A 27,159-nucleotide genomic window follows, 5' to 3' on the forward strand; every position below is an offset into this window, starting at 1 on the left:
ATTAAAACTGACGTGTTTGTCTGCAAAGAGGCATCAGAAAATCAAAATGTGAATTTGCTAAGCCTTCTTATAAACAAATATTGAAAAAGATTGAAACTAAACAATGAGATTATTTACGCTGCTCCAGAGATTAGAATTGCCTGTTTAAAATAATTTTAATGTAATATAACTTTGGAAAGTTAGCATTGAAAAGCAGTACTTTAAATTGGCTTCTAAAATCAAGTAAATGTCACAAGTACTTATTGGAATAATGCTTGGAGATGATGACAAAACCTTGTCGAAACGTTGTACATTTGCTATTGTAAAACTTATATTAAAAGTTTTCTACATTACACATTCAAGCCGTCTCCAAGCATTATTAGTCTCAAAGTGGATTCCTCGTCATCGAATTTGAATACTTATTGGAATGTTAAGATGCCATGCCCTAATATTTATTAATGAATTATAAATGCAAAATGTATTCTAACTACATGTTTATCTTTTTTGATAAACTGAAAATAATAATAAAAACTTTCAATATGAAACTTTATTATATTTCTAAACCCGAAAGTGATTTGAACTCGTATTCTGGGCTGTTGGACAAGAGTTTCACTCTACTTCTCTAGCTTGTATTGAATAAAGGAATTCTAAATTATTATTTTATTTACTTTAATTATAACTACAAATAGCATCTCGCTTAGAAAATGAAAAGAGTGTTGAAAACAAGGTTTTTATCTCTGACGTTGGCAACTTTTTCGATAAAACAAAGAAATCGAACCACTCTAGAAAATTCTTAAATTAGGGTTTGTTCACAGGTTTCTATAATGTTATTTCTATCAAGTTATTTCTTTTATTTTGGTCATTATTCATTTAGGTAATTTTTCAAATATATAACAAATCTTTAATAGTTTGACTTACTTTGCTAGGTTTAGTATTAATTCAGTTCTTTCCGGAAAGTAAATCTCGGTTATTTTCTTATCATAGTAAAAGAGAAAAATAAGATTTTCCTTCAAATTAACCTTATGAGTTGTAAGACCCACTGATTCCCGTACCACACAAATTCGTGAACTTTTAAATGTACATAAAACTGTTTTCTCTTTACGTACCATAGTTTTGGTTTATGGAGCTTATAATTTTGATATTGGGTTTTTACTCAATATGTTAGTCGGTTCTCATTTTTGTTTAAAAAATGAAAATATTTTGGAAATAAGCTTAAAATTATATTATTTCTTTTTAGTTTGATATTTTTCCCATTCAGAGGGTATTATTGCTATGTCACATTTACATAAATATTGAAGTCCGTGAATTTTAATTTTTTGGATGACAATTACAAAAATACTCCTACCGGTTTGTATATAGAATGAATTTCTTTCGGTGATCCTTCTCAAAAATTGGATATAACACAAATGTCTTATACGCAAATTAAACAGGGTGTACTATTAATGCAAAATGTTCTATTAGATCTCTTCTAGTGTTATAATCACTATTAAGTTGAATAGGCCTGGCGGTTAGGGCGCTCGACTCGCAATCAGAGGGTCGCTGGTTCGAATCTCCGTCACACCAAAACATGCTCGCCCTTTCAGCTGTGGGGACGTTATAATGTGACGGTCAATCCCACTATTCGTTGGTAAAAGAGTAGCCCAAGGGTTGGCGGTGGGTGGTGATGACTAGCTGCCTTCCCTCTAGTCTATCACTACTAAATTAGGGACGCTAGCACAGATAGCCCTCGTGTAGCTTTGCGCGAAATTCGAAAACAAACAAACAATTAATTGAATATTATCATTTCCCCTATTAGACAGTTAGTAAACTATTTCCCACGCTTACAAACTTATCATAGATGGAATAAAAATGATTTTCATATTTATGACATTATTTTATGCATTCTAAAAGTTTCACACTTTATTTGTAAGATTTAGTAGAAGCTGCTTAAAAAAACTCGTGACACTGTTATGTGTCTATTCCAGCTAGAAAAGTAAGGCAACTGTTTAGTTCTATTCATCAAGTGAACAGTGGAAACGTAGTATTTTATATTGTAGAAACTAACAGACAAATTTCTATTTGTCTTCAACATCCCTCTTTCTTTTATAACACACAGTCATTCATCTCTATTTGATAAAAATTGTTAATAAAAAATATCAATCGTGGAAAGATAAAATTAGCTTTATTGATATAAGAATATGAATTAAATACGATGTTTGTTTTGTAATTAAACATGAAGCTACACAATGGGCTATGTGTGCTCTGCCTACCACGGGTATCGAAACCCAGTTTCTAGCGTTCTAATTCCGCGACATACCGCTGTGGCACTGGGATGCGAATCAAATAAGAGAAAATATTCAAGGATATTAGATAATAACTAAACAACACACAATGTTAAAATCGATACACAATTAAAAACATTTCTAAAATGTATACTCTACATTTTTGGATGTTTACCACGAGTATTTATTATTCTAACATTATATACAAATACCAGGAAAATTACATCTATTCAGGGGCATAGTTGTATATTTTTTACGTTATTTTATATGGAATAATAAATCAAAACATTTTTAATGTCACATACTTAGAACGAAGAATATAATTGTTGTTTCACTCATTGTAGTGTTGACGTCATGTGAACGTGTGAAACGTTGCATGTTTATAACACCTACTCTTTTTTTATTAGAAATAAATAAATAAACTTTATTGTAACATTCGACAGAGTATGTTCTAATATTTTAAAGTTTAATTATTTTTGTTGAACTTTTATCAAATTACTTGTAAAGCCCGAAAATGAATCACTTTTTTGTACGTTTTTTGTTGAAATTAAATACGTTCAGCTGGCAGAGATTTCAGAATTGTGATATTGTGACTATATTTTATAAAGAAGTGAAAACTATAGGTAAATGAGATTTGAGCTCTCGTTCTTGCACGCTTAGCGAATACCCAGATCAATTAAACGATAAAAATGATTAATTGAATTTGATTTGGATTAAAAATAATTCAATGTAAATGTGCAGCTGATGAAAATACATTAATAACGTAACATATAAAGTTATTCCCATATAACAATTATTAATTTAACGAATGTTCTAGTCCATATGATCTATTAAAATACAACATTATAACTTGACTGTGAAGTATAAGGGAGGTAACACAATTCTGGTTATATAATTACACATATAGGTGTAATTCAGCCTTGCAAAATTAATAAAAAAAAGTGATTTTTAAAGGCTCAAATTTATTCATTGAATAAAGGTTAATTTTTTAAAAGAACTCTTAAACTTTCCTTGGCGCATACTGAAGTGCAATAGATAGCCTCTTCAGTAAAGAAAACGAGAGATATTATCAAGTGTATACGAATACCCTAAACGCCAGTTTCGTACAGATTCATTATCTCGTTACATTTACCGTGTCAGAGTGGATCAAGGGATTCTGCGTTAAACGAGCTGCATCAATGTTTAATAAAAGGGAGTCTGAAGAGACGAAAGTAGATTTATAAAGAAGGAAGAAAAACGTTAATATTAAATTGGATGAGAGCGTTCAAAACTTTGTGTTGTGCAATAAGTTTGAAAGAAGTTTCTAATCCTGTTCTTTATTATTGATATTTATAAAATATTACTCTATGGAATCTGGGTTTTAATTTTTAAGACAAATATGTTAGAGCCTGTTATCAAATTTCGTTTTCATTGTTTAGTTTCTGGGCTCATGCTATCAGTCACTATGATACGTACTGCATGCTTAATTACATTTTATGAACAATAAATCTATCAAGTTTTTACATAATAATTGTTTTGATTTCCATTCCATGGACTATTAGATACTTACTTCTTGTATCATAATGGGGTTTGAAAACTGTAGGATATTTAACTTCCCTGTCTGACTAAGATTTTAAGTTTCTATTAATTTATTTTTCGAGAATAAAACATATTATAGAGGTTTTTCTTCTTTTTAATATGAACAAACTTGTTTCATTATTCAAACGTAACGTTCTTCTCATCAATACAGCAGTAAGCGGTATAATAAATTAAAAACTATTAAACAATCCTCTAGCTTTTGTTCTTTGTAATTATATTCTTTGTTTTAATCTTACCCATAATATATGTTCAACCTTAGACCTAATTATAATATCTCTCTTAACTTAAGCAGTGCATTTCAATTAATAAATATATATAATAAGTTATAGTTTGCTATTATTTGGCATTCTACTTTGATTATTTGATGCTTTTCTGTTACCTCTTTGAATATTTTAATACAGATATTACTGCATGAGTCTGTGATAAATAAGCGAAAAAACAACGAAGAATTATAGTAAAAACGATTCTTGCATTTACTTAGGAATTCAACTGAGCCCACCATAAGCATAAACAAGTCTTAGTTTTTGCTTTTCTTGTAATGATTTATTATCAATGTCTTGAGATAAGTATCCAAAAGTTCTAAGTAAAAGTATGACAATTAGAAATAAAAGACAGATTAGTAAAGACGTTTTTAGAGTAAAGTTCAGGTAAAAATATCAAAATTTGGTGTATCATTACCTAAACGGTCAATATTACAATTGAACTACGTGGAGGTGAATGAAAACCATAACTATACATGATTTTGTACAAGGTGACCATTTTTTTTTTCATGACTTTGGTGTTACATTATGGAAATAGCTAGATTAGTTCACTGAAACTTTCATTCAAAAATAAGAAAACTTACTCGATATATTTGAGAAGACGAAGTCGATCATTTAGTTTAATTAGTTTAACATTCTTTTATTTTTTACTCATTAACATCACGATTTATTATTAATAGGAGGTGTAACGTGATTAAGTCACCTGGTGTTTCGAGGCATTCAGGGCTTTTTTTTTGGAAAAATTGTTTTCTGCTTCACGGAAAGCAAAATAATAAAGATTCCTCTAGTTTTTCTATAAATCGTGCACCTTAAGAAAACTTGCTTATTAGAACTCTAGCGTTTATTTAAATTGTACTCTAGATAAAATAAATGCGTGAAAACTATCTTGATGCTTTAACAGCAGGTGGTTGTCATTTTTAACCCAGTTTATGCATTGAAAAAGCTAACACAAAATGGAGTATCAAAAACTATATAGTCAGCGGGGTATTCGGTATCTTAAATGTTAACGAACACATTTTGCGATGCATGAGCTAAACAGCTAAGTCAGAGATCCTTAAATTTTAATAGAACTACCTATGAGAGCGAGGACACCCAACCAGCGGCACCTGCTGCCTATGTGATTTATCTTATCTGAATATTGAGTTTGACTGTTAGATATAACGTTCCCATAAATGAAAGTACGAATCATGTTCAGAGTCATATCACATCCAAATGTTAGGATTTCCAATCCGCAGCCTGACACACTAACCACTACGCCACATCTGGCCCAACAACAAGGACCTAAGTCACGTTTCCATAAATGTTTATAATTTTCGAAAGTATAACAGCCTTTAAAAACGTTTCGTTTGTTGAAAATGGAGGCAGTATCATGAATTCTAATATTGCCTCAACTTATGCTGTGATACAACAGAGGAATGCGTTCAGCCACAGCGTAAACTAGATTCTGTTCGTTATTAAACATCTCTTGGTCATGGCCATTTAGCTCGTATATCGCATAAGGAGCCATTCAGGCCTGAAATACTTAATATCCCGCTGCTTCCATAGTTTTCGACACGCCAGTCTGTGGTTATGTATGATTATATTACATTATTTGTTATATATATATATTTGTTTATTAACAATTAGTTATCCTCTTTGTTTTTTATTCATATTTGTAATACAACAGTCATCGACTATCTTATGTATATGTACACATATGCAACACCCCAAACAATATATGTCTTCATTTATGTATCATGCCAAATACATATATAAATCAAACTCATTTACCCTTATATATGTATATAATGCCACTGGATGACTCATGTCAACTAAATGCCTGTTCCCACCATAATGTCTTGGTAACTATGATACCCAATACCGCAATACCATATTTGAGTCAATAGACTCGATTCTTTCTCTTTCCATATCACACAAAAAAATAATTGCAAGCAGAATTCAGCTGAACTGAGACTTTTTGCTAAAATTAATTCAACCAGGAATAATATCCATGGTATATAATACAAGATAAATCAATATACAGTGAAAGTGACAGAGGCTAAATACGTCGTTCAACAGCATACGTCTACTGTCTTAGTTGGCCAAAATCATCAGTAGCCAAATTATCATGATATTGTACTGCCATCTTTGCTCACTCGATACTACAGAAACATTTAAAACAGACACAAGCTAGTGGAACAAGGGCTTTCCCAATAAGAACTTTCCTAACCCGTATGATATTCTGTGCTAATGATGAGCATATTTTCTTCACTGTACACGTGGAAGGTATGTAACTATTTCACATGTTTGTGTAGACGCTTTATAAGTTCTGCACTTTCATGTACACATTATATGTCAGGTGGCTTTCCATATAACCATACTGCAACTGCTCATTATAAAATTTCACCCGAGTGTTTGGAAAGCAAGGATCTCAAAGTCCGTCCATAATATATATGTATAGGAAACTTTTGCAATCATTTATGACAACTTTTCATATTCTGAGTATTACATATATTGACATCCGCTATCCTAGCAATATCATTATCGAGTAGCTATCACAAAATCTCATCTAAACATGTCTAACAGTGAAACTGCTCAGTAGCTTAGAAACTAATGGTTTGAATGCGTTTTAGGTTCCACTAATCTTACAATGAACCAGTCATACTAACTGTATAATAATCAAGTAGTTATCACATGATGCAGTACATACATCCCATTGTGATGCACAGTTTGATAACTCAGATGAAATAGAGCATCAATTCGTTTCAGTCATCAAGTTTTCAAAAAGTAAGCATTCTATCTTCTGACCTAGCAGTTAATCCCAGCATATTGAACAGGAGGTCATTTTCATAATTTTGGTTGATCATTGCCTCCCCACTAATGCTTGCTTCTTCCAGCATCTTTCGTTTCATCTGCTGAGTCAAAATAATAAAAACCAGTAATATCCTTTGATTTCTGACTTAACACATGAGGTTGATCAGAGATATACAGCTTTAGTTTGTCAGTGTCTTCATTGTACTTATGCACACCACATAGCTACTGCTGCAAATAATGTGATGGACTGAGTTTTTTAACACAATAAAGACAAGTTAATCCACACTCAGTGTCCATGCTGAACGTTTCGTCCAACATCTATTTTATCATAACATTTCTTCTTGAATATGGCGCTCTTTCCTAGTCTCTGATTCACAAATTCATTGCATTAACTGGTGTAGACCGTAACTTGTTGACATATTCTCTCAGTCCCTGTGACATATAGGCATTATGAGAAGACCATATATCATGTCCATAAGTAGCTTTGTTTCTCAACCAAACATTAGCATGTTTAGTCAACAATTAGTGAACGTTTGCTTCGTTGCATTCTATGTCATCACGATGTACAGTCAGTTCTTTTGGAAATAAAAACCTTGCAAGTATCTGCTGAAATAACCTGATTACCCATTCTGCCAAAACATAAGACTGGGGTGCAAAATAAGCATCTTCACCGTAACTAACAGTGGACACAACTTAGCAAGTAACTTTTTGTTGAAGCTAGTTTCTTGACCTGTGTGGATTTCTCAAGGTGCTCTAAATAATGCTACCCATTGTCCAACACATTACTGACACGCTGTGCTAATGTATCAATCAATGGATAAGCGCTGGCTCATTTGGTGAAGTAATCAAGAACATCCAACAAATATAAATTATCTTCTCAGTATCCATGAGAGGACCAGCTATATCCAGGGTGAGTCTCTTTAATGGAACCAACAACTTTCTACTGAAATTTACCTTGTTTTTGACAACAGACACATTTCAAGGCTTGCATCATCGCTCAACGTCTTAACATGGATGTGGCCAGGAAAACCACTCGTGCATGTTAGCATGTCTAAGTAACACCCTGGTGACCCCAAATCCATGCATTTGCAAATTCTGAAGTATCTCCAGCCTGAGAGCTCTAGGAGCCATGAACTGCATCACAGGTTGAGAATCATGTCATGAGGATTTACAACAATGGTACTGCAAATCTCTTTCATTTACAACTGCTTGTACAAGTGGCACATATTTCTATGTTGCATTCCTGTGATTATCAATTTTATCTTTGCTTCTCAGCCAGTAACACATATACTAGATCCATTTCTTTCAGTTGCTCTTTCGAGAGGTCTTGAAGAATTATTCGTAATGTTCTTCCATTATTGGAACTGTCATGTACTTTATTATCTACCCAAATGTTGAACATTTTGCCGTGCAAGTAATGTAAGTTATGTTTAACAAATATTAACTACAAATAACTTTGCTTTATTGTTCAGTGTTTACATTCATACACCATTAGCGTACATCTTTTTGTTTGATTGTTTGTAGTTATGCACAAAGCTACAAATGGGCTATCTGTGCTCTGCCCACCACGGGTATCGAAACCCGATTTCTAGCGTTGCAAGTCTGCAGACATACCGCTGTGCTACTGGGGGGGGGGCTAGCGTACACTTAGCCTTACTAATAGCCTGATTCAAATATCTAAGGAAGAGGTCCAGACATTCCTTGGTTTTACCCTTGAACACTGTAGAAGAAATATGCTTTGCCTAACTGACACATTTTGCGGTGGTATCATTATATCTTCAGTGGAAGGGGCATAGAGTATTGTTAATGTAAACTCAGAGGTATAAGCTAATTGGTAGTTATAGAAGTCAAAGCCTGAAATTTCTCTTTCTGAGCTTGTGGCTGGATTGAGATGGCGAATATGGCCCTTCAGTAAAAACAGGGAGAACATAACCTTCAAATATTATCACTAAACATTTACACTGTTCATCTTGCTGGAAAAACTACTAGATACAAAATCACATAATTGGATAGAGACGCCTTCTATGGGAGAATTCAAAGGAGCAAAAGGGGAACAAGCTACGACAATGAATAACAAGGACCCAGGCAAGTTTCTACATTTCAAAAATACTCTTACTATAAGTCAAAGATGGTGCTAAAATTATTTAAATAAAAGTTTATACGCTAAAGTTTTACGATATTTGAGTATATTAACCTTAATTTTTTGTTTTTAAATTAAGAAAATCAGAAACTTTCATTCGGACTCGAAAGAGTTACCGTAGTTTAAATTCTTGTTTTGTTTCGTGTAATGTATTTGGACTGATGAAAATTGCTATCTTTACGTATTTTATCTTTGTTGCTTAATCCTCGGCGCATCATAAGCCAAACGATTTAACTTTTAAATGATTTACTAAACAAAACATTGGATAATATAGACTGAGAAGCTGGTGGGGAAAATACACATTTAAATGTAAATGAAAAACTATACAATTTAAGAAATATGGAGATACAAACATCGATAGTGGCGAAATGCTTAAGTCTTAAATAGATTTAGGTGTTTTCAGAAGCTGCAGAACATTACGTGAGTAAAAATGCTAATTATATAACGAAAAGAAAATATCATACCGTGTACAAAATATATATGATATAACACTCTTTCTCGTGTCTACTAAACGAACGAACCATATAAGGCAGACACTTTGATGTGTGGTTTTATTTTTTTTAACAGGGATCACAGCTTAGAATAAGTGTACAAAAACTGAAAGGCGCTTCTCTTTAGAATGTAACTTCACTATGTTAGTGGTTGATTCATAATTTTATCCAGGATTACAAGTTCATAAGAAGCCCATCTTTCAATGCTTTTATGGCAGGATTTCTGTCTCGTGCAGCTTTCCAAAGTTTCACGTTAAGAAAAATTATGACGTACTTCAGACAATATTAGTAAGCACGCCACTTATGTTGCTGGTTAATCGAGCTTTTCAATAATAAAGTTCAGTAAGAGCGTCTTAATTGTAATATAAACTACTCTTTTTAATTTAAAAAAAATATACAATTTCGAAGAAAGATCAACGAGTTTTGTTATTCTAGCCAGTCTTACAGTTATTGTTGCTGCCGTACTTTACATGCGGTCTTATTGCTAAGTCGGATGTTTATAAAATACAAAAAAATTAAATTTTGTTATATGTTTGAACATAAAATGCACATTTCCAGGACATATCACTTTGTGCTTATCTTCTCTAAACACAATACTGGTTTATATTTAATTTCGTTGTTTAATAAGTGGTTAACAAATTTTGAGTTTGCAGAGATTTATTTTAAAACATTGGCATTTCTTATTTTCGGTGATCTTATAATTCGCTAACATATAAATGATCTTATTTATTTTACTTAATTGAATTACCTCACAAAACAGAGATATAAACTTTCCTATATATCATAACTTACTAAAAGTTTCCTTCGATAAAATATAACGTAGTTACTGTCATGTGTCAAACGCATATCTGTTGAATGTGGCCTAGTGGTCAGCGTACTTGGTGACTGGAAATTTGCGGATTCACGGTTCGTGTCCCGTTGTCGCAAAACTAAACTCCACGTTTGAGACTGTGGGTACGCTATAAGAATGACGGTGAAATTCCACATTTCGGTCAGACCAGAAGTTGATGGTGTATGCTGTTATATAGCTTCCTTCTCTCAGTTTCAAATTAAGTATAGTTATGCACAGAGATCATTTGTATAACTTTGTGAGAAAATTCTAAAGAAATAATCAAGACATTTGTTAACATTTGTGTGTCACCTAAATCGTGGGGAAAAGTTTACATATGTAACCATTTTAAGATATTTCCAATAGTATAGTACATGTATTTTATTTATTATTATAGGATATTGTAAGATTTAAGGTTTCGTCCAGCATATTACAAAGTGGAAAAAATATTTCAACACGAATCATAGAAACATTATTCTGTTTCAACTCACCAGGTGGCCTGGATAAAGATGAACACCCAGACTCTGTTGACGATAGATATGAATGTTATTACACGGGATCCTAGGATAAAAGTCAGTAACAACAATATCCGGCAGTGGTTTCTACACATCAAGAAAGTCAAGGAAGAGGATCGAGGCTACTACATGTGTCAAATTAACACTGAACCAATGATTAGCATCACTGGGTATCTAGACGTCATGGGTTAGTTTCTTTCTACCTGTAACTCTATAATCTATTGGTTTTTGTTTTATCATTATTAGCATACAAGGAACAAATCATAGTTCCACATAGAATATCTCCTTTGCTGAATTTTCTTTTCAGTTCTTCGAAATCAAGTCGTCGGTGACTATGTTATTAACTTAAGTTACCTAAATTGCGAGTAAAAGTCCATTGTTTAATTTCGGCTTCCTTTGAAGATTAGAGTTCTCTTTTAAATGATCTCCTAGTCTTCTGACAGTCTATCCGATGTAAGCGCCCCCATACACTAGGCAGCAAAATTTATAAATGACAAGTGACTATAGAGAAAATTGGATTCGATTTTTATACTTCAAAAAATTCCGTGTTCTTAGTAAAGGTCTAAACACACATTAAAGGGAACTTGTGGATAGATTCGGTTGATTATGGCGTTTATTTTCTTCTTCAACGTTTGTGAGTGTGAGCCTATATATAGCAGAGATATTACCCGGATAAATGTAGTTGGTAAGCAGTTTCATTTATGGCAGAAGCTATAAAGTTGTTCGGGAAGTAGTTAAATTTTAAAACTGAGTTTAGTTTGAGCAGCTCTCTCTGTAAAAGTTTACAGGAACAGTTGATTCGGCATGCATGGGACGTAAAAAATTTCAGAAGGTTATCTTATTTTAGAAGATAGACTAAATATTATTGATAGTTTATTCCATATGGACACGTTATATCACCAAATCTCAAAAACTTTTAGTCTTTGCGTTACGTCGTTATAACACTAGCATTCCAAGGTATATTCTGAAATTATCTTTCAGCTTTTAATTTAGAATCGATTACATTTTTACTCTGAGTTTTAATTTATGAAACAGCGAACTTTAATTTGTATATATATATATAATAATTAAAAAATCCTGAGAACGATCACAGGTGTTCTAATAATTATGAATAATATTATATTTTCGAATACTGACTGAAACATAATGTTTGTCTTTGAGAAATTAATATTATGAAACTGTTCGCGGTTAGTTTGAGTATATTTATACACATATATATTGTTTACAACATTTTAAAATAAATTACCCAATAACATCTAGCTTTCTGTAGCTAAATGAAGATGGTAACCATACACACACTTTAAGAGACACTAAGAAAAACTATAGTAAGATTGACAAACGCAATTATACATTGAACAACTATATGATACAACTTTTATTATTATTGTTTCAAATGAATCTAATTATTAATTTTAGTACATTGGCGATTTTATTGAGTAAAACAGATTAACGCTGTGTTTTATATTGCTTACGTGTAATTATAAAAAGTTTGCTCGACATCACAAAACTGCTTAATTTTAATAAGTGTGGCAAGTTAATACTAGTTTTGAATTTATTCCGCAAGTCATGTGGCTATGATGTATCGTTTGTTAGTCATGTTCAACAAAGAGCATGTGGAAATAAGAAAGAGCGTGTTGATATTCTATAGTACCGCCTACTATTATCGAAGACGGGACGAGTTCAGATACTATTGCGGACGAGATGTCTAAAGTAAGTCTTCGTTGCCAAGCAACTGGTTATCCAACGCCCAAAATATTCTGGAGGCGGGAGGACCAGAAAGACATCAGTGTAGTGTCATACACAGGCCGCAGGTTCTCAGGTAAGACTTAAGATGTGGGCTTGTTTCACTGAAAAAAGAAAAAAATATGGATGAAACGGGAGAATAACACTTTAATGTGTATGTGAATGTTTCTTTTTACAGTAAACATGTTTCCATCAGTATTAATATTGAAATTAAGGTAAAAATTATTTCTAAAAATGCGTTACTTAAGAGAAACAGCAGTTAAAATATCTGGGTATTTAGTATTTTTACACAAAGCTTACGTATATATGTATTTCATATTCTGTACAAGGCTTCATAAAGTAAAACTGTAATGTATATGCATATATATGAAAAGATATATATACTCTTTGGGAAAAATGTAGTCAATCATTTTATTCTTTCACGTTAATTAAACAGTTTTATTTTTACAAATGAACTATATACCAACCTATGTTTATTTTAAACTCTATTACAAAATCAGTGTTTTTTTTTTCTTTGGTTTTAGTTTAGTTCGTAACGTTCATTACTGTCCACTTTAAACTTGCCCATCTTAGTGGTTAGCAGATTAGGTCATTTTTATCCCTTCATTGGTTAGTTGGGCTTTGAGAGGTTTCTTACCCAACAGACACGAGGTTAGGTAGCAATGTCGCTACCCAGGGTCGTCTGATCATGGCCGACTTATCTGGTAGAAGTTATTTGCTTATCTAGGTTGGTGCCAGCTTTGAGGTCAGGATAGTGAAAGATCTAAGAGGGTTGAGGCTCAAACCCTCAAATCAGTAACCGCGCTTGGCTTCTTTGTTTTGTAATTGTAAGTGATGTATGACTTGAGCTACAAATAAAGTGTGGTTTTAATTTATTTTAGTGTTTATTTCTCCAGTTTCCTACCTCGCGTCTCATAATTTGATTGCTTATCATTCCGCTAAAGGACGCGGAAGTAGGGATACTAAAGGGTACAGAAGCACCTTTTGGTTTGACGTGGTTCATATCTTATACAGAGATTTCGGTTTTGTTTTCAGCCCCTCCCCTCCTCTCCCATTACAGAAATTGTTCCAGCGTCGATGATTCCGTTAATGAAATATTCTGTTATCATTTAAGTAAACTTTGTTGTTTTTTCTCTCCTCACTTGCGCTGTTTATAACGCTAAACAAAAACCTGCTTTCGCTACTCGTGGTAGGTGTAGCACATGGTGTAGCTTTGTGTATAACAACATACAACAACCTGACTTCCTCTAACAACATAGTAACACATACAACCACCGAAACAAAATTCCTAAACGGCATATTATTATAGTTTTTACCTTCAAAACTACGGCTAAATTAATCAATCCGATTTAAGGCGTGTTTCTAGTAATGTAAACTGTCTAAGCCTGCCTATCTATTGAACCAGCAAAGCAAAATGGTGAAAATTATTAATATATTTAAAGATATAGGCACTTCAATGGTAATCCAGCAGACTTTGATTATAATTCAGTATATGACACATGTTTTGCATCAAGATTGAGTACATTGAGATATCTTTTTTTACATAAAATATGTTCAAGATTATTACTAACAGTTCATCGTTCGTGTACCACACATTAAAAGAAAACGTCTGTACATTTGTCCTTGTTTTGAATGTTTGTCTTATAATTGAAATGGGCGTGCAACAATATAGCAACAGTTTATAAGCCACATGTAGAACGGCCCGGCATGGCCAAGGGGTTAGGACGCTCGACTCGCAATCTGCGGGTCGCGGGTTCGCATCCCCATCCCACCAAACATGCTCGCCCTTTCAGCCGTGGGGGCGTTATAATGTGACGGTCAGTCCCACTATTCGTTAGTAAAAGAGTAGCCCAATAGTTGGCGGTGGGTGGTGATGACTAGCTGCCTTCCCTCTAGTCTTACGCTGCTAAATTAGGGACGGCTAGCGCAGATAGCCCTCGTGTAGCTTTGCGCGAAATTCAAAACAAACAAACAAACATGTAGAACGGATCCATTGTATTTCTATTGAAAAGCGAGAATAAATAAACAGTTGAGAAATATTACACAGATATTAAATTACAAATTCAGTTTTTATACAAGGAAAGATGAAGAATTCACCTAATTAGAGGATATTTTCGAGGACATCGTGCTGTATGTTTTCGAAAAACTGTTATTTTTTTCCAATAGTTTGGAAGTCAGTCTATATTTTACCGAAGCTGCAAATGTTGATAAGTTTAAATATATATAACGTTTTTTCTAAAAACAGTTAAGCTTATAACACCTCTTTTTCATGTTAAACTGCCCATTATTGAGACATAATACTTTATATACAATAGTTTTAATGATGAATATAGAAATTTATAGCATTTTACTTTATTTTAATAGTTTATAATACTTTAGTTATATGTTAGAATATTCGAGAGGCAGATTAAATATCTTGTAAAGTCACTTGAGAAACACTTTGTGATAGAACTCAACCAACTAATATATATATAGAGAGAGAGAGATAGAGGTGTATGTGCATATATATATATGGGATAATGTAAGTTAACCACATTTCATTTGATCAAAAAATAAGTAGTACGTATTTATGGTATTTACTGGTAATTCTAGTTTCCAAGGTAGAAGGCGAATACCTTAACATCAGTCAGATTACACGGGAAGAGATGGGTGCTTATTTGTGTATAGCCACGAACGGTATTCCGCCTTCTGTAAGCAAGAGGATCATGCTCGAAGTGAACTGTAAGTAGAAGTTACAGAGTTCATTTTGAATATAGGTTTGACAATAACGGCTTATATGTACATTAGAATATAAGTTGTCAAAAAACATTACCTTGCTCTATTCTGTTATTTTTTATGCTTGTTATTTGTTTGATGCTTTCTTTGTTAAATCTGCCATTTCATGGCAAAAATAAGTATATGCCATTTTGTGCTTGGATTAATTTAGAAGTTTTGGGTGTGGATTATATATATAATAGGTATTTACTCCGTTCACTCTTGATGATAAGGAAGTTTAAGAAAGTATTGTAGAATAAGTTACTTTAAACTTGTTTAATCCCATTCTTCTGTATGAGGCAATTCTTTAGATTAATAAATACTTGTGGTGATGAACAACTTAAAATGATGAGGTTCATATACAGTAGTTTTGTAAATAACAAACTACCGCAAGCTAGGAATCTTAAAAACAACAACTGAGACTAATTACCAGTACATGTTATTGCTATTTCTTGGAAACTCATGGCAAAATATTAATAGTATTTTGCTTATGTGACTGAATGCAATCGCAGTCTAACAAAATAAAGTTCTTAAGCGGATACTCATGGAAATATATTTCAGATATAACCTTTCTTTCTTCTTCACTGAGCGTGCAAATTTGTTTCTTACTCTTTCAATATGTTTTCTTTCAAAAAATGAACAGTGAAAAGTATTTAACAACTTCAGGTAGGTGAAATAATTTACTAATATAATATGCGTTTTGTATTATATAACTTTATCGTCGTGTTTGTTTTCTTATGATAGTTCGTCCTAAGATACGGGTTCCAAATCAGCTAGTAGGAGCAACTGTTGGCAGCCAGGTGATTTTAAAGTGCAATGTGCAGGCGTGGCCACGTCCTCTGACGTCCTGGGTTAGACATAAGGGAGTTATCATTATTAACAGCAACATGTACCATTTAATCGAGGAAAACGATTCTTATAACACTTACATGAGTTTAAAAATAAAACACGTGTCAGAAGCCGATTTTGGGTCGTACAAATGTGTTGCTAGAAATAGTTTTGGTGAGAAAGAAGGGTTTATTCGACTTTATGGTAAGTTCACATTAATCCATCTTCTTCGTGATTAGCATAGCTAACTAAATATATTATTTAAAATATCTTGTATATAAAGATTACTATGCATTGTTTCTTCAATTGGATACCCTCGATGTTTGCAATATGTACAGCCGTAATCTCATTAACAACTTTAGACGTTCGCTAGCTTAAGATATTTAGATTAGTACTAAATTCTAAATACACTAATTAGTACTAAATACACTAAAATAACAATGCAAAATAATTTCTATAACAAAACATGATAATAATAAATTAACAGTAATAAAAATAGCTATATTAAAAATTCTAACCAAAACTGTTAATTAAACTGACATTAAAGATAACATAGAGTGTACTTTATTTACGGAACACATAAACACTAGTTGTTTGTTTAACACAATGCTGTTTTTAAAAAGTAAAGTAAAATCCCAAACATAATTTCTATATCACTTAGCCAGGCTATTGGGCTCATAATTATTCATTTACTTCAGTTAATTTATTGGTCATCGAAAAATTTGTTCCTTTAAACTATACTTGAAACCATGCTGTAACATCATTACTGGATAACAGGTGATGCGGTAATGGATTATAACATTCGAGGAGAACGAATGTATTAAAATATGATCAAAAGATTATACATGACATTTGTTAATAAAAAGGTTTTAACTAAAATTCTACCGTTAAACTGATTTTACACATAAAATAATGGTATACATAAAGTATTCAACGTTTTCTCTGAAGTGCGAAAAATATATTTATTTTTTATAGCTTGACGATTACTAACGTGCACTGACTGGGTTGTTTATGTCTTTTTGGCAAATCGCTTATGATCAGATTTCTATGCATTTTTCCGTTTTCAGTAAAGTACACGTTTTTTGCCTGTGGATATCATGTAAAGAACAGTATTAAAATTTGAAACAAACATATAGTTATTAGTTATGAATCCGTAAAAAATGATTTATGACATCGTAACTTGCGAGTAATCGTAAAACTGTGTAATTTCCAGCTTTAACGTACAGGCAGAAAAACGCATTACATAAGATATGTTTTTAAATTGTAACTTATATGCGTCCTTTGTTGATACGCAGTACATCTTAAAATGCACCCTACATAAAACAAAACAAAGATCGCATTATCTTTAAAGGTGAATGAAGTGTTTAACAATCAAAGTGTGCAGATGTATAAAAACCTCAGAGATGTATTTTAGTGAAACTTGTCTGAACTTGTCTGCATATATTACTCAGTAATTTGTCAGTATACAGTTAGCGAACATTGATGGAAATGATATTTTGGATCTTATATTGTTTGTCGAAATATCTGTAATGGAAATTTTTCAGAGGAAATTTTATCGACGCCAAAACCATACATGCTAAGATCTACATTCATGGCGCCCATCCCGTTCCCAAAAGGTGAGTATTACGAGCGCTGTTATTCTACAGACTACTTGTAATATAAAGTTTTATAATCTTATTCTGGAAGTTTTATTTAGGGAATACATTTGTTTTTCATATTTTTAGGACAACATTTTTTTCTGTCTGGTATTATTTATATAATTCAAACCAATTTTAGCTTTACTTAGTGCTGTGATGCTTTGATCTATGCTGTTTAAATACCATACATATATATACCACAGGCACTTTCTAAGGCATGTATTTATAGAAAGTTTGGATTGTATTGTGGTGCATATTGATCAATTAATCTGTAATCAGAAATGCTTTTAGTGATTAACAATACAACCTCAGAAGTGACAGCTAACAACATATTTATTGAACGTTATGAAACATATATATTTCATCTCCAACTAATCCCTACACTAAACACAATACTATAATTACAAATAATCATCTGAATGTTAAATAAAAGCTTATCTACTGCGATAAGCAATGTTAAAACTGAAAATGGTGGGATTGTAAAAGATAATGAGTGAACTTTGATGTCACATTAAATGAATTAGTAAAAGTATCTCTACAGAATTAAAACAAACTTAAAACAAAAGTTGTTTAATGAGTAGACTTTCTTTAATGAAAAGTTCTAAGTCTTTGAGGCCGGTAGCTACAACTTTAAAGTCAGTTGAGGAGATTTTTGTCCAATAGTTTGAGAGTGTGTGTGGGGATAAAGGGTGACCGTTTTATACGAAATTCCCATGTGTGAATAGATTGGTATAGTTCAATGGCATTTGGTTTTCCCAATGTAGGTAGTAGCTTTGTAAATACCACATGTATATGGGTAAATGATCTATGGGTGAAGTGGGACTGGAATGCAGTCTTTTATATGGAAAAATGATTTATTTGATACGTTGATTTAAAGACAGTTTAGGTACAGTTATCATTTTAATATGGCTAAGGGGATTAAGTTTTCCATTGAAAAAGTCAGAAATGATGGTTTCAAGAATAGACTTGTGATACCCATTTTTCTGAAAAGAAATTTGTAAACATTTTAGTTGATTGTGTAAAGAGAGATAAAAGGAACAAACGTTAAGCTATAGTAAGTAAACAAGTGATCAGGTTACGTTTGTAGTTAGAGGGAGAGAAACTGTATTTACCTACTGTCCAGTAAATGGGAAACCATGATTGCTTATATTATCAAAGAATGGCGTTAACTAAAGTCAGGCTGAGGTGATCCCATAGCAAAACATTTATTGGGTCAAAACGGCAATAAATGTACTAAACTGTTTCGTAAGTACTACAGAAAACCATTGCCTTCTTGTAAAGACATATGGCATTCTTTAAAAAGTCATAGAAATAATATTCCCACAACATTCCACCCTTTGTGACAACGAACACATGTTATGCCAACTACACCCACCTAATCGCTCTACCATAACGCTACTTGCCATATTCGATGACGAGGAACCCATTTTGAGACTAATAATGCTTGGAGACGGTTTCAATGGGTAATGAAGAAAAACTTATATAAAAGTTTTTCTTCATTACCCACTCAAGCGTCTCCAAGCATTACTTGCCATATATTTTTCCCTGACAACCTGCAGATGACGAAAATGTCTGCTAAGATTGGAGATAGTGGTGATTCCATGGCTAGACCGTCTGTTTTTGTTCGTAGAATTCCTCGTTGTATTAGGATAAAGTTGATTGTAGGCAAATTATCGTTAGTAACTTCCAAAACAACCAGTGGCTATCATTGGTTGACTCTACATCAAGTCTCTTCACCAATCATAACACACCATCCACAATTCTCCAGAATACCATAAAGACCGACAACCCCATAGATACCCTGACTTGAAGACGAAAAGCGGAAGACTTTCGAAACGTCGCCCTCTATTCTTGTGTTTCTACAACAGGCAGTTGTCGTCTATTCAACTAAATTTCATCAAGACATATGGCTTCCTTACTTAGGTAAACAGAGTTTAATTCTTAAAAATCAGCATACTACCCTGTTACATAACTAGTCTACACAAATCCAACTGGGAATTGCCTTTAAATCACCATATCAGATAAAACATACTACATACCGATCCAACTTCTCTCATGGATCATTTACAGATATACGTGTGGTAGGTACAAAGCTATCTACATTGTCAAAACCACACGCCATTTAACTGTACATCTCCATGAACTCATGGGAATTTCCTATAAAACTGGTTATGTTTTATGATCCGTTTCCATACTAGACCCAAAATATCCTCAACTAGCTTTAAAGTTTTAGCTACTGGCCGCATATAGTTGGACCGTTTTATTAAATAGAGTTTACTTATTAAACAGAATCTCCCTGACTGGAATACTAACTCCTTTCTGCTGAGTTAAACCTATTCTAACTAAATTTTTCACACCAGATATACAGATAGTTTTACTAATTCATTTGGTGTGGAATTGTATTATATCCAATTTCACTTACTGATTTTTACAATCCCCCTTCATTTTGAATTTTAACATTTAACATTTCTGAGTTTCTATTGTTATCATAAGCTTATGTTTTCCGCTAGCGAGATGCTTTTTAAGGATGAATATTTTTAGCTATACTGAAAATTGGATGAGAAGTTTCAACAATTTACTAGATAAAGTTGAGTAATTAACATATTTAGATAGATTATGTCTTTAATAATTAATATGTGATGTATGCCTATAAGAGTAAAGTACAAAGTTATTATAAAGAATGAGTTATAATATTTAATAGACAAAATAATGAGACGACGGGAAAGGTGATTCCTGTGTCAAAATAATTTTCACCAGAGAGAGAGTATTGAACGTAGAATTTTCATACTAGGGATGATATAAAAATAGAATCAAAGATGTCATTTTTACACTTCAAAAAAGAGGAGTACTCCTACCCACATTGCATGGACTGCTGATTTTTTGGTTCGGGAGCTACGTCATATCACTGTAACGCGCCAGTTACCTTGACAGGCGTGAAAGGTACTATAGGATACTAAGTATAGCTGTTGGAAATCGGGTAGTACTGTTCAGTCGTCTATAATGTATTCTCACGAAATCCAGCTGTAGTGAACATAAATAGTGATCACGTTGAACATCGTTAGCATATTGGCTAGGTACAATTCAAGATCAACGCTCCCTGGTGATAGTTATCGTATTCATTCAAATTACCGATTCTTCATCGTTTTATTAGTACATCTAATAAACATTATAGCTCTCTGATGAGTATTTTTAAGTTATAGAGATTAGAGCACGTCAACCAACTATATACATATGTTAGAAAAATTAATGTTTAAACGAGTAAGCATCTAAAACTTAAATATAATGCCCATATCTCTATTAAATCAATCATATCTTATTCCTGAGAAATTTCTTTGTTGAAAAATCGCAAATATGTTCGTTTGAGCCCATTATTTTGTTAAGAAAAATGTATGTATGTATTTTATATACCAAGATTTAAGATTTCAGTGTATCTCACGGATATCTTCTCTGAGAAGATTAGTGGAAACATCACGATTGTTTCTCATATTGATGTTATGAAACGAAACGCATTACAATCAACTGATTAATTGTGGAAAAATAATTAAAAAGATGTTTCTTACTTCGCAGTAGTTTAAACATGTAAACAACTGGATTTATAAATCCACAAAATGACTTAATATGGTGATGATTCAAGGAATTTACCAAAACAAACAAAAACAGTGTGTTGGATAAGAATATATTAATATTTAAATTACCGACTTGTTTTTAAAACGTTTAATACCGGTGAGGTTCATGCATTGCATCATAATGAGTAATTTTATGTTTTTCTTATTACAATGTTTACTGTAAAAAAAAAGCTGACCAAGAAGATAATGAACGGAATCACTCATTGTCAAATACATAGGAGACTTCCAGCAGTGGTTAGTCAAACTAATTGGAATATGGATGATGTATTTCTTTAATTATTTTGTTTATGTTTATTTCATTTAGTGCATAAACAATTTAGAAAATATGTTTAAGTAGCCTAATTTTAGGGTTAATAAAATAATATAGATAAAATAAGAAAGCGGGTCGCAGGTATAAATGATGCAATTTAACCACATCTTCGTACTTTGTGATGTGTCATAAGTAGATGTATTAAACGATTACAGCTGCCGCAAATAGCTGCAGAATAAATAAAGCACTATGCCAATAGGCGAAGCTTCGCTACCATTTTGTTTTTTCTTCTTTGCTTGAAATCAGAACTCCACAACGATGATAACGACAGTACACTTAGCCCAAGATTACACTATGGACATCCAACCAGTAACTCTTTAATGGATGATTACAAAGACCTTCGGGCAGGTAAATACAGTTATTGCATTAGTGTGCATATATAACTAATTTTGTTTTTGAATAATTTATCTATAATCATTGCATTAATGTGCATATATAACTAATTTAGTTTTTTAAACAATTTATCCATAATCAAACAGATGTTTCACTATTAGTTTGCTATTGGCTTACCGCTCTATAGAATATCAAACCTGTGGGAGGTATGGCTTAACCTGATGGAATAAAGTATAAGGTTGCTATTATCTAGTATGAAGCCATGGTGGGATAATGTATAGAGTTGATATTATCAATTATCATTTGATTTAACAAAGTTAAGTTTAATTTGAAGTAACGTTATGTTGTATATTTCTTGAAATAATAATAGTATCGTAGTGAAGTAGCTTTCATTATTTGAAAATTAACGAATTATAATAATATTCTATCAAAAGCTGCTTGTTGCTTTGTGTAATATTATTATTTGAACTTCAGTTCTATTTGTCGTCTATTTATACCTTAAAAAATCGGTAACACTAAGAAACAGTTGTTCTGCGTCGCAGATTCCAGTATAAAACAACTTTGTTTAGCCTTATGAGTTAAACTGTTGTAAAATAATAAGAAAAAATATTATGTTTCGTATTTGTATTCGAATTTAAATAAAACAGTGACTGTAAAATGAAAGTCAACTATATTTAACAATTTTTGATGTTATTACAATGTAGCCTTTAAAATATTTGCTCTTTAGGCATTTTACAGCTTATTCATGTTAGCATATTACCAGAGTAAGGACAGAAAAAGATTAACATGTTTTTCAAAAATAAAGTTTAAGTCCATTATCACTAAACAACATCGAATTTATATGGATGTTTTCGAAACTTGTATTCAATATAAGTTCGGTATTGTTACGTAAGAGTGGATCTAAAGTTCATTATAGATTATATTATTTATCTACTATTAACATTTTTGTTTGTACATTATAAGTAACTGTATGCCTCTAAAACTATAAAAGTAAGTCTTAATCTTTCCAGGAGATTGTATTCCATATATACTTTTGTATATCAAAAACACACTATTATATAAACTTCAAATAAGTTCATGATACAGAAAAAAAACATGATTTGTCAATATATCATAAACTGTAACTATAATCGACTAAAACTAATTCTTGAGAATGTTTATTGTATTATTCGGAATATTTTGTTAGTGGATTTAGATTTAAAAATCTCATTTATTTGTTAATAAGTCTCCTGAAGGTCATCCCGAGAAGCATTATTTTGATTAGAACGGAATAGTTAAAAGATATATATTTTCCAAACATTAACTTTGTACCGTACTCTTGTATGGTATTAGGAAGAAGAAAGAGAAAAACATGTTTTGGTAAATGTTTATTGTTGAGAGTTTTCTAGTTTCATCTGTTTTCGCAATCTTCTATCGGATAGTTCTATATTGATAAGATAAAAAAAGAAAGCAAATATAGGCTACTCTGTAGGGTGCACTCGAATTTAAATTTCAATATCAGTGGAAAAGGTAAGAGTAACAATTTCATACAGATATCTATAAATGTCCACGATGCTTTTCATAATTAGATGATTTTTTTTTTCAAAAAACAGAAATTGTACTGAGATAAAGTGAATATTATTTATAAACATTTATGTCAAATTAATCAGGTAGCGATATGTTATGACACACATGTATATATTTTTTCTTATTCATTATAGAACACACTCGACTTGAGGATGCTCAGAAGAATCAAGATGGCCGAACGGAGGAAAGATCTCTACATAGATCTAATTCGAATAATACTTCTTGTACGTAAAAACTCTTATTTTTCTTTTACACTTGATGTCTTCCTCAAAATGCTTAAACCATTTAGAGGCTCAGTTGTAGAGATGTTTGACAGTTGTTTTTAACAGTACGGTTATTACCCCTCAAGACAATCCTAATACATATAATATTTAAAATATATTCTACCGCTTCACATGTTACAGCATGTTGAACATTTTTAGGAATATAGTCAGGGAAAACATCTTTTATATTTAGTGAATTAAGTATCAATCACTTTTTTGTACCTCTACAGTGAAAATATTTGCGTTATTTACATTATGTAAAATTTTATATGTGTTATATATTCGTCAATTTATAAAAGTTTCAGCCCCGAAAAACATGTCCACAGACGTCATCATCTCACGTTTGTGTTCAAACTATATGAAATGACTGCGAATACTATATTGTGTTATTAGTAGGAAAGCCTCAACCAAATAAACTTTCTCAGATATCTCAGTAGGAGAACCACAAATTATGTGATCTGAAGAAATTATTATCATCATAGAGAACCTGAGTAGAAGAATAACATATTATTTTACCTTAAAAGATTGTCATCGCCATAAAGAAGAGTTAGTAGGATAACCACAGATTATGGGATCTTGAGAGAGTGGTGTCACCATAAGGAAACCTCAGTAGCAGAACCACAAATAATGTGAACTGGAGAAATTGTTGTTACTATAAGGAAATATCAGTAGGAGAGCCTCAAAGTATGTGATCTGGAGAGATTTTTGTCTCCATAAGGAAACCTTAATAGGAGAACCCCATATTATCTAATTTGGAGTGATTGTTTTCGCCATAAGGAAGCTTCAGTAGGAGAATAACAAATTATTTGATTTGAAGAATTTGTTGTCATCAGAAGAAAACCTTAACGGGTGAACCACTACTATATATTTGATCTATATAGACATACTTTGCTTCCATAAGGGAAACTCAAGCGAGAAGTAAACTTTTCGAGAGTGATAACAACACGAAAACCCTGAGAATGATGTTCTTTACAAGGAAAAAATGTCTTAACTAGATATTTATCATGGCAAGCCGTAATTTATTTAGGTACTTATAAAACATGCAACCTCAATACATTAAAGATTTCTAATAATAACCTTACGCAAACATAAATAGATACTGTACAGCCTTGCTTACATGTCTCTTCTCTTCGTAATCTTCTGATTGTTACTACATTTCTAGACCATATTAACGTTGTTGTGTATTCAATACTATATCTTATATTCAAGATATAGTAACATTGGGGTGTTTTATGAAGTTCCAAGTGCAACTTTTGGCAGTAAGCTCTCAATAATGCTAAGTTCTATGTGGTACGTTTTAAATAATGTTTTAGTGAACAGTAAGGATCTTAGTCGGTTTTATTTTATACTTCTGTCCAGGGGTTTTTCCTACTGTGCAGTTGATCACAAGATTTGCAGTTGAAAATTCACCTATATAAGTAAGTTCAAGTGGCTAAATGTAAAAACAATATATTTAAGATTATAAAATTCCATTCCAGAATTGATAAATAAACGTATTGGATCATACACGCTAACTACTGATGTTTTTGTAGGTTTGTATTATAACACTTGTATCTTAGGACTTTAAAACTGTTGTATAAACTTGTGTAATGTATTTTATTTTAGGTGCTACGCGATTTCACCTACCAGGCTCTACTGTACAGTGGCTGTGTTTCATCGTGAATACAGTCCTGGTACAACTTTGCTGCTGAAATCTTTATTTCTAGATGTTACCAGCAGGAATATGCTGGACCTGACACTAAATGCGGCTTAGGCCATCATGAGACTGACAATAACATACTTTCAGCATCAGACCGTATTCTCAAAAGATGAACATAACAGTTTCGCTGAAGATATTTCTCGTGAGAACAGAAAAGTACTGTACAACTTCAAGTCACTGGTTACAACCTCCTAACGTGCCAATTATACACTTGTATAATCACCTATTTTAACGCTTTGAAACTTACTTCTGTAAAAAAACGCTTAGTCAAATATATTTCATAGTCATTATATGTTAACAGAAATAGCAAATAAACAACTTAAGTATGGTTAAGGATTCCTAATTTCATTACAATTGTATTTTGAAATTGTGTATAACTTAAACTTCTTCAAAGGAGTTAAATGCTTTGAAAATGTAAATTAAGAAGGAATATGAAAATATGTGTGACATGTACAAGTATATTAGGTGACTAGAACCTATTGTTTGATATATAACAACTAAAGGTCAAGGTAAATCCAAGTTTAGTTATAAGCGTATGCTCTAAAGTGAGTATTATTGTAACGCTTTCCGCATTCTAAGAGTAACGCAATTCTTTGAGAATTTTAAGGAACAGGGAGGAAACTATGGGTTTTAACTGTTAGTTTCACTCGAAATATTTGATGTATTAAACCAGTATATTATTGTGTCATTGCATTTAATTCAACTTTACCCTTTACTGTTTGATTATCGAACTGCTCCCAAATCATAAAGAACGTCTCACAGAAAATCTTACAAAGAAATCAAAATTCAAGCATAGAAAAACAAAATGAAAAAGGCTTATGATTACAGAATTAAAACACTTTTTGGAAGTTACTTTTAGAGTGTATGTATGTCAGGTTTTCTATTTACGAAAGTAAGAAGGATAAAAAAGCTGTACTGGGTAAATAAATAAAATGAGTTTAGACAAACCAAACTAGGGAGGAAAACCCGTGTTGGAAGTGTGCTGGGATCAAACAGTTTTTAATCTCAGTCTCCCCTTTTTGTATTCACCCTTCTTCTGTATTGTTGTTTGAAACGATTATGTAAATATGTAATAAACTGAACATGGTATGACAGAGAAGTCATCTGAATCCAGCTGTAGCGCTAGTTATCGTGTTACATATTATCTATCGCCTTGTAATTGAAACTTATAACATATCCATATTATTTTCAGCCACTGATAGCAAATAGAAAGCTGAAATTGTGCAAATTGTGGAAGGAAACATCTTCATTATCGTAGAAGATCATGACTGAGTGGCTGTAGAGTACATTAAGGGTTACAATAAAATATTTAGATAGCAGTGCATTGGGTATTAAAATAATGATTTTATTATCGTAACTACACGTTCATTATATTTTGAATGAAATATAATGCCCATTATATCTATTTATTTATTTGAAAACTTTTTATGAACGCCATTAACTGAGGTTTCCGTTTTACAGTGAGATAAATTATTCATCTAATGTTCATATATTCTAGAATAGTGGTGTTCAACAAAGTGCGCGGTTTTGAAAATAATAGGAAAAACAATCACT

General features: G+C 32.2%; 1 protein-coding gene across 2 annotated transcripts in view; it reads left to right on the forward strand.

Annotated features, from left to right (window-relative positions):
- Positions 1-26,959, forward strand: part of LOC106476458 (lachesin-like) — an 88,596-nt gene extending 61,637 nt beyond the window's left edge. The window contains exons 3-11 of one of the 2 annotated variants that reach the window (XM_022381455.1): positions 10,826-11,033; positions 12,495-12,665; positions 15,182-15,310; positions 16,088-16,375; positions 17,716-17,787; positions 21,991-22,092; positions 23,778-23,867; positions 25,266-25,324; positions 25,512-25,574. In XM_022381455.1, the coding sequence (XP_022237163.1) occupies positions 10,826-11,033; positions 12,495-12,665; positions 15,182-15,310; positions 16,088-16,375; positions 17,716-17,787; positions 21,991-22,092; positions 23,778-23,867; positions 25,266-25,324 (1,119 nt within the window). In that variant the 3' untranslated portion in view covers positions 25,512-25,574. Of the gene's footprint in view, positions 1-10,825; positions 11,034-12,494; positions 12,666-15,181; positions 15,311-16,087; positions 16,376-17,715; positions 17,788-21,990; positions 22,093-23,777; positions 23,868-25,265; positions 25,325-25,511 lie in introns of both variants that reach the window. The other variant, XM_022381449.1, reaches the window with a different exon arrangement.
- Positions 26,960-27,159: the final 200 nt, after the last annotated feature.

The sequence above is a fragment of the Limulus polyphemus genome, unplaced genomic scaffold (genome assembly GCF_000517525.1).
Source record: "Limulus polyphemus unplaced genomic scaffold, Limulus_polyphemus-2.1.2 Scaffold7, whole genome shotgun sequence".
Taxonomy (NCBI): domain Eukaryota; kingdom Metazoa; phylum Arthropoda; class Merostomata; order Xiphosura; family Limulidae; genus Limulus; species Limulus polyphemus.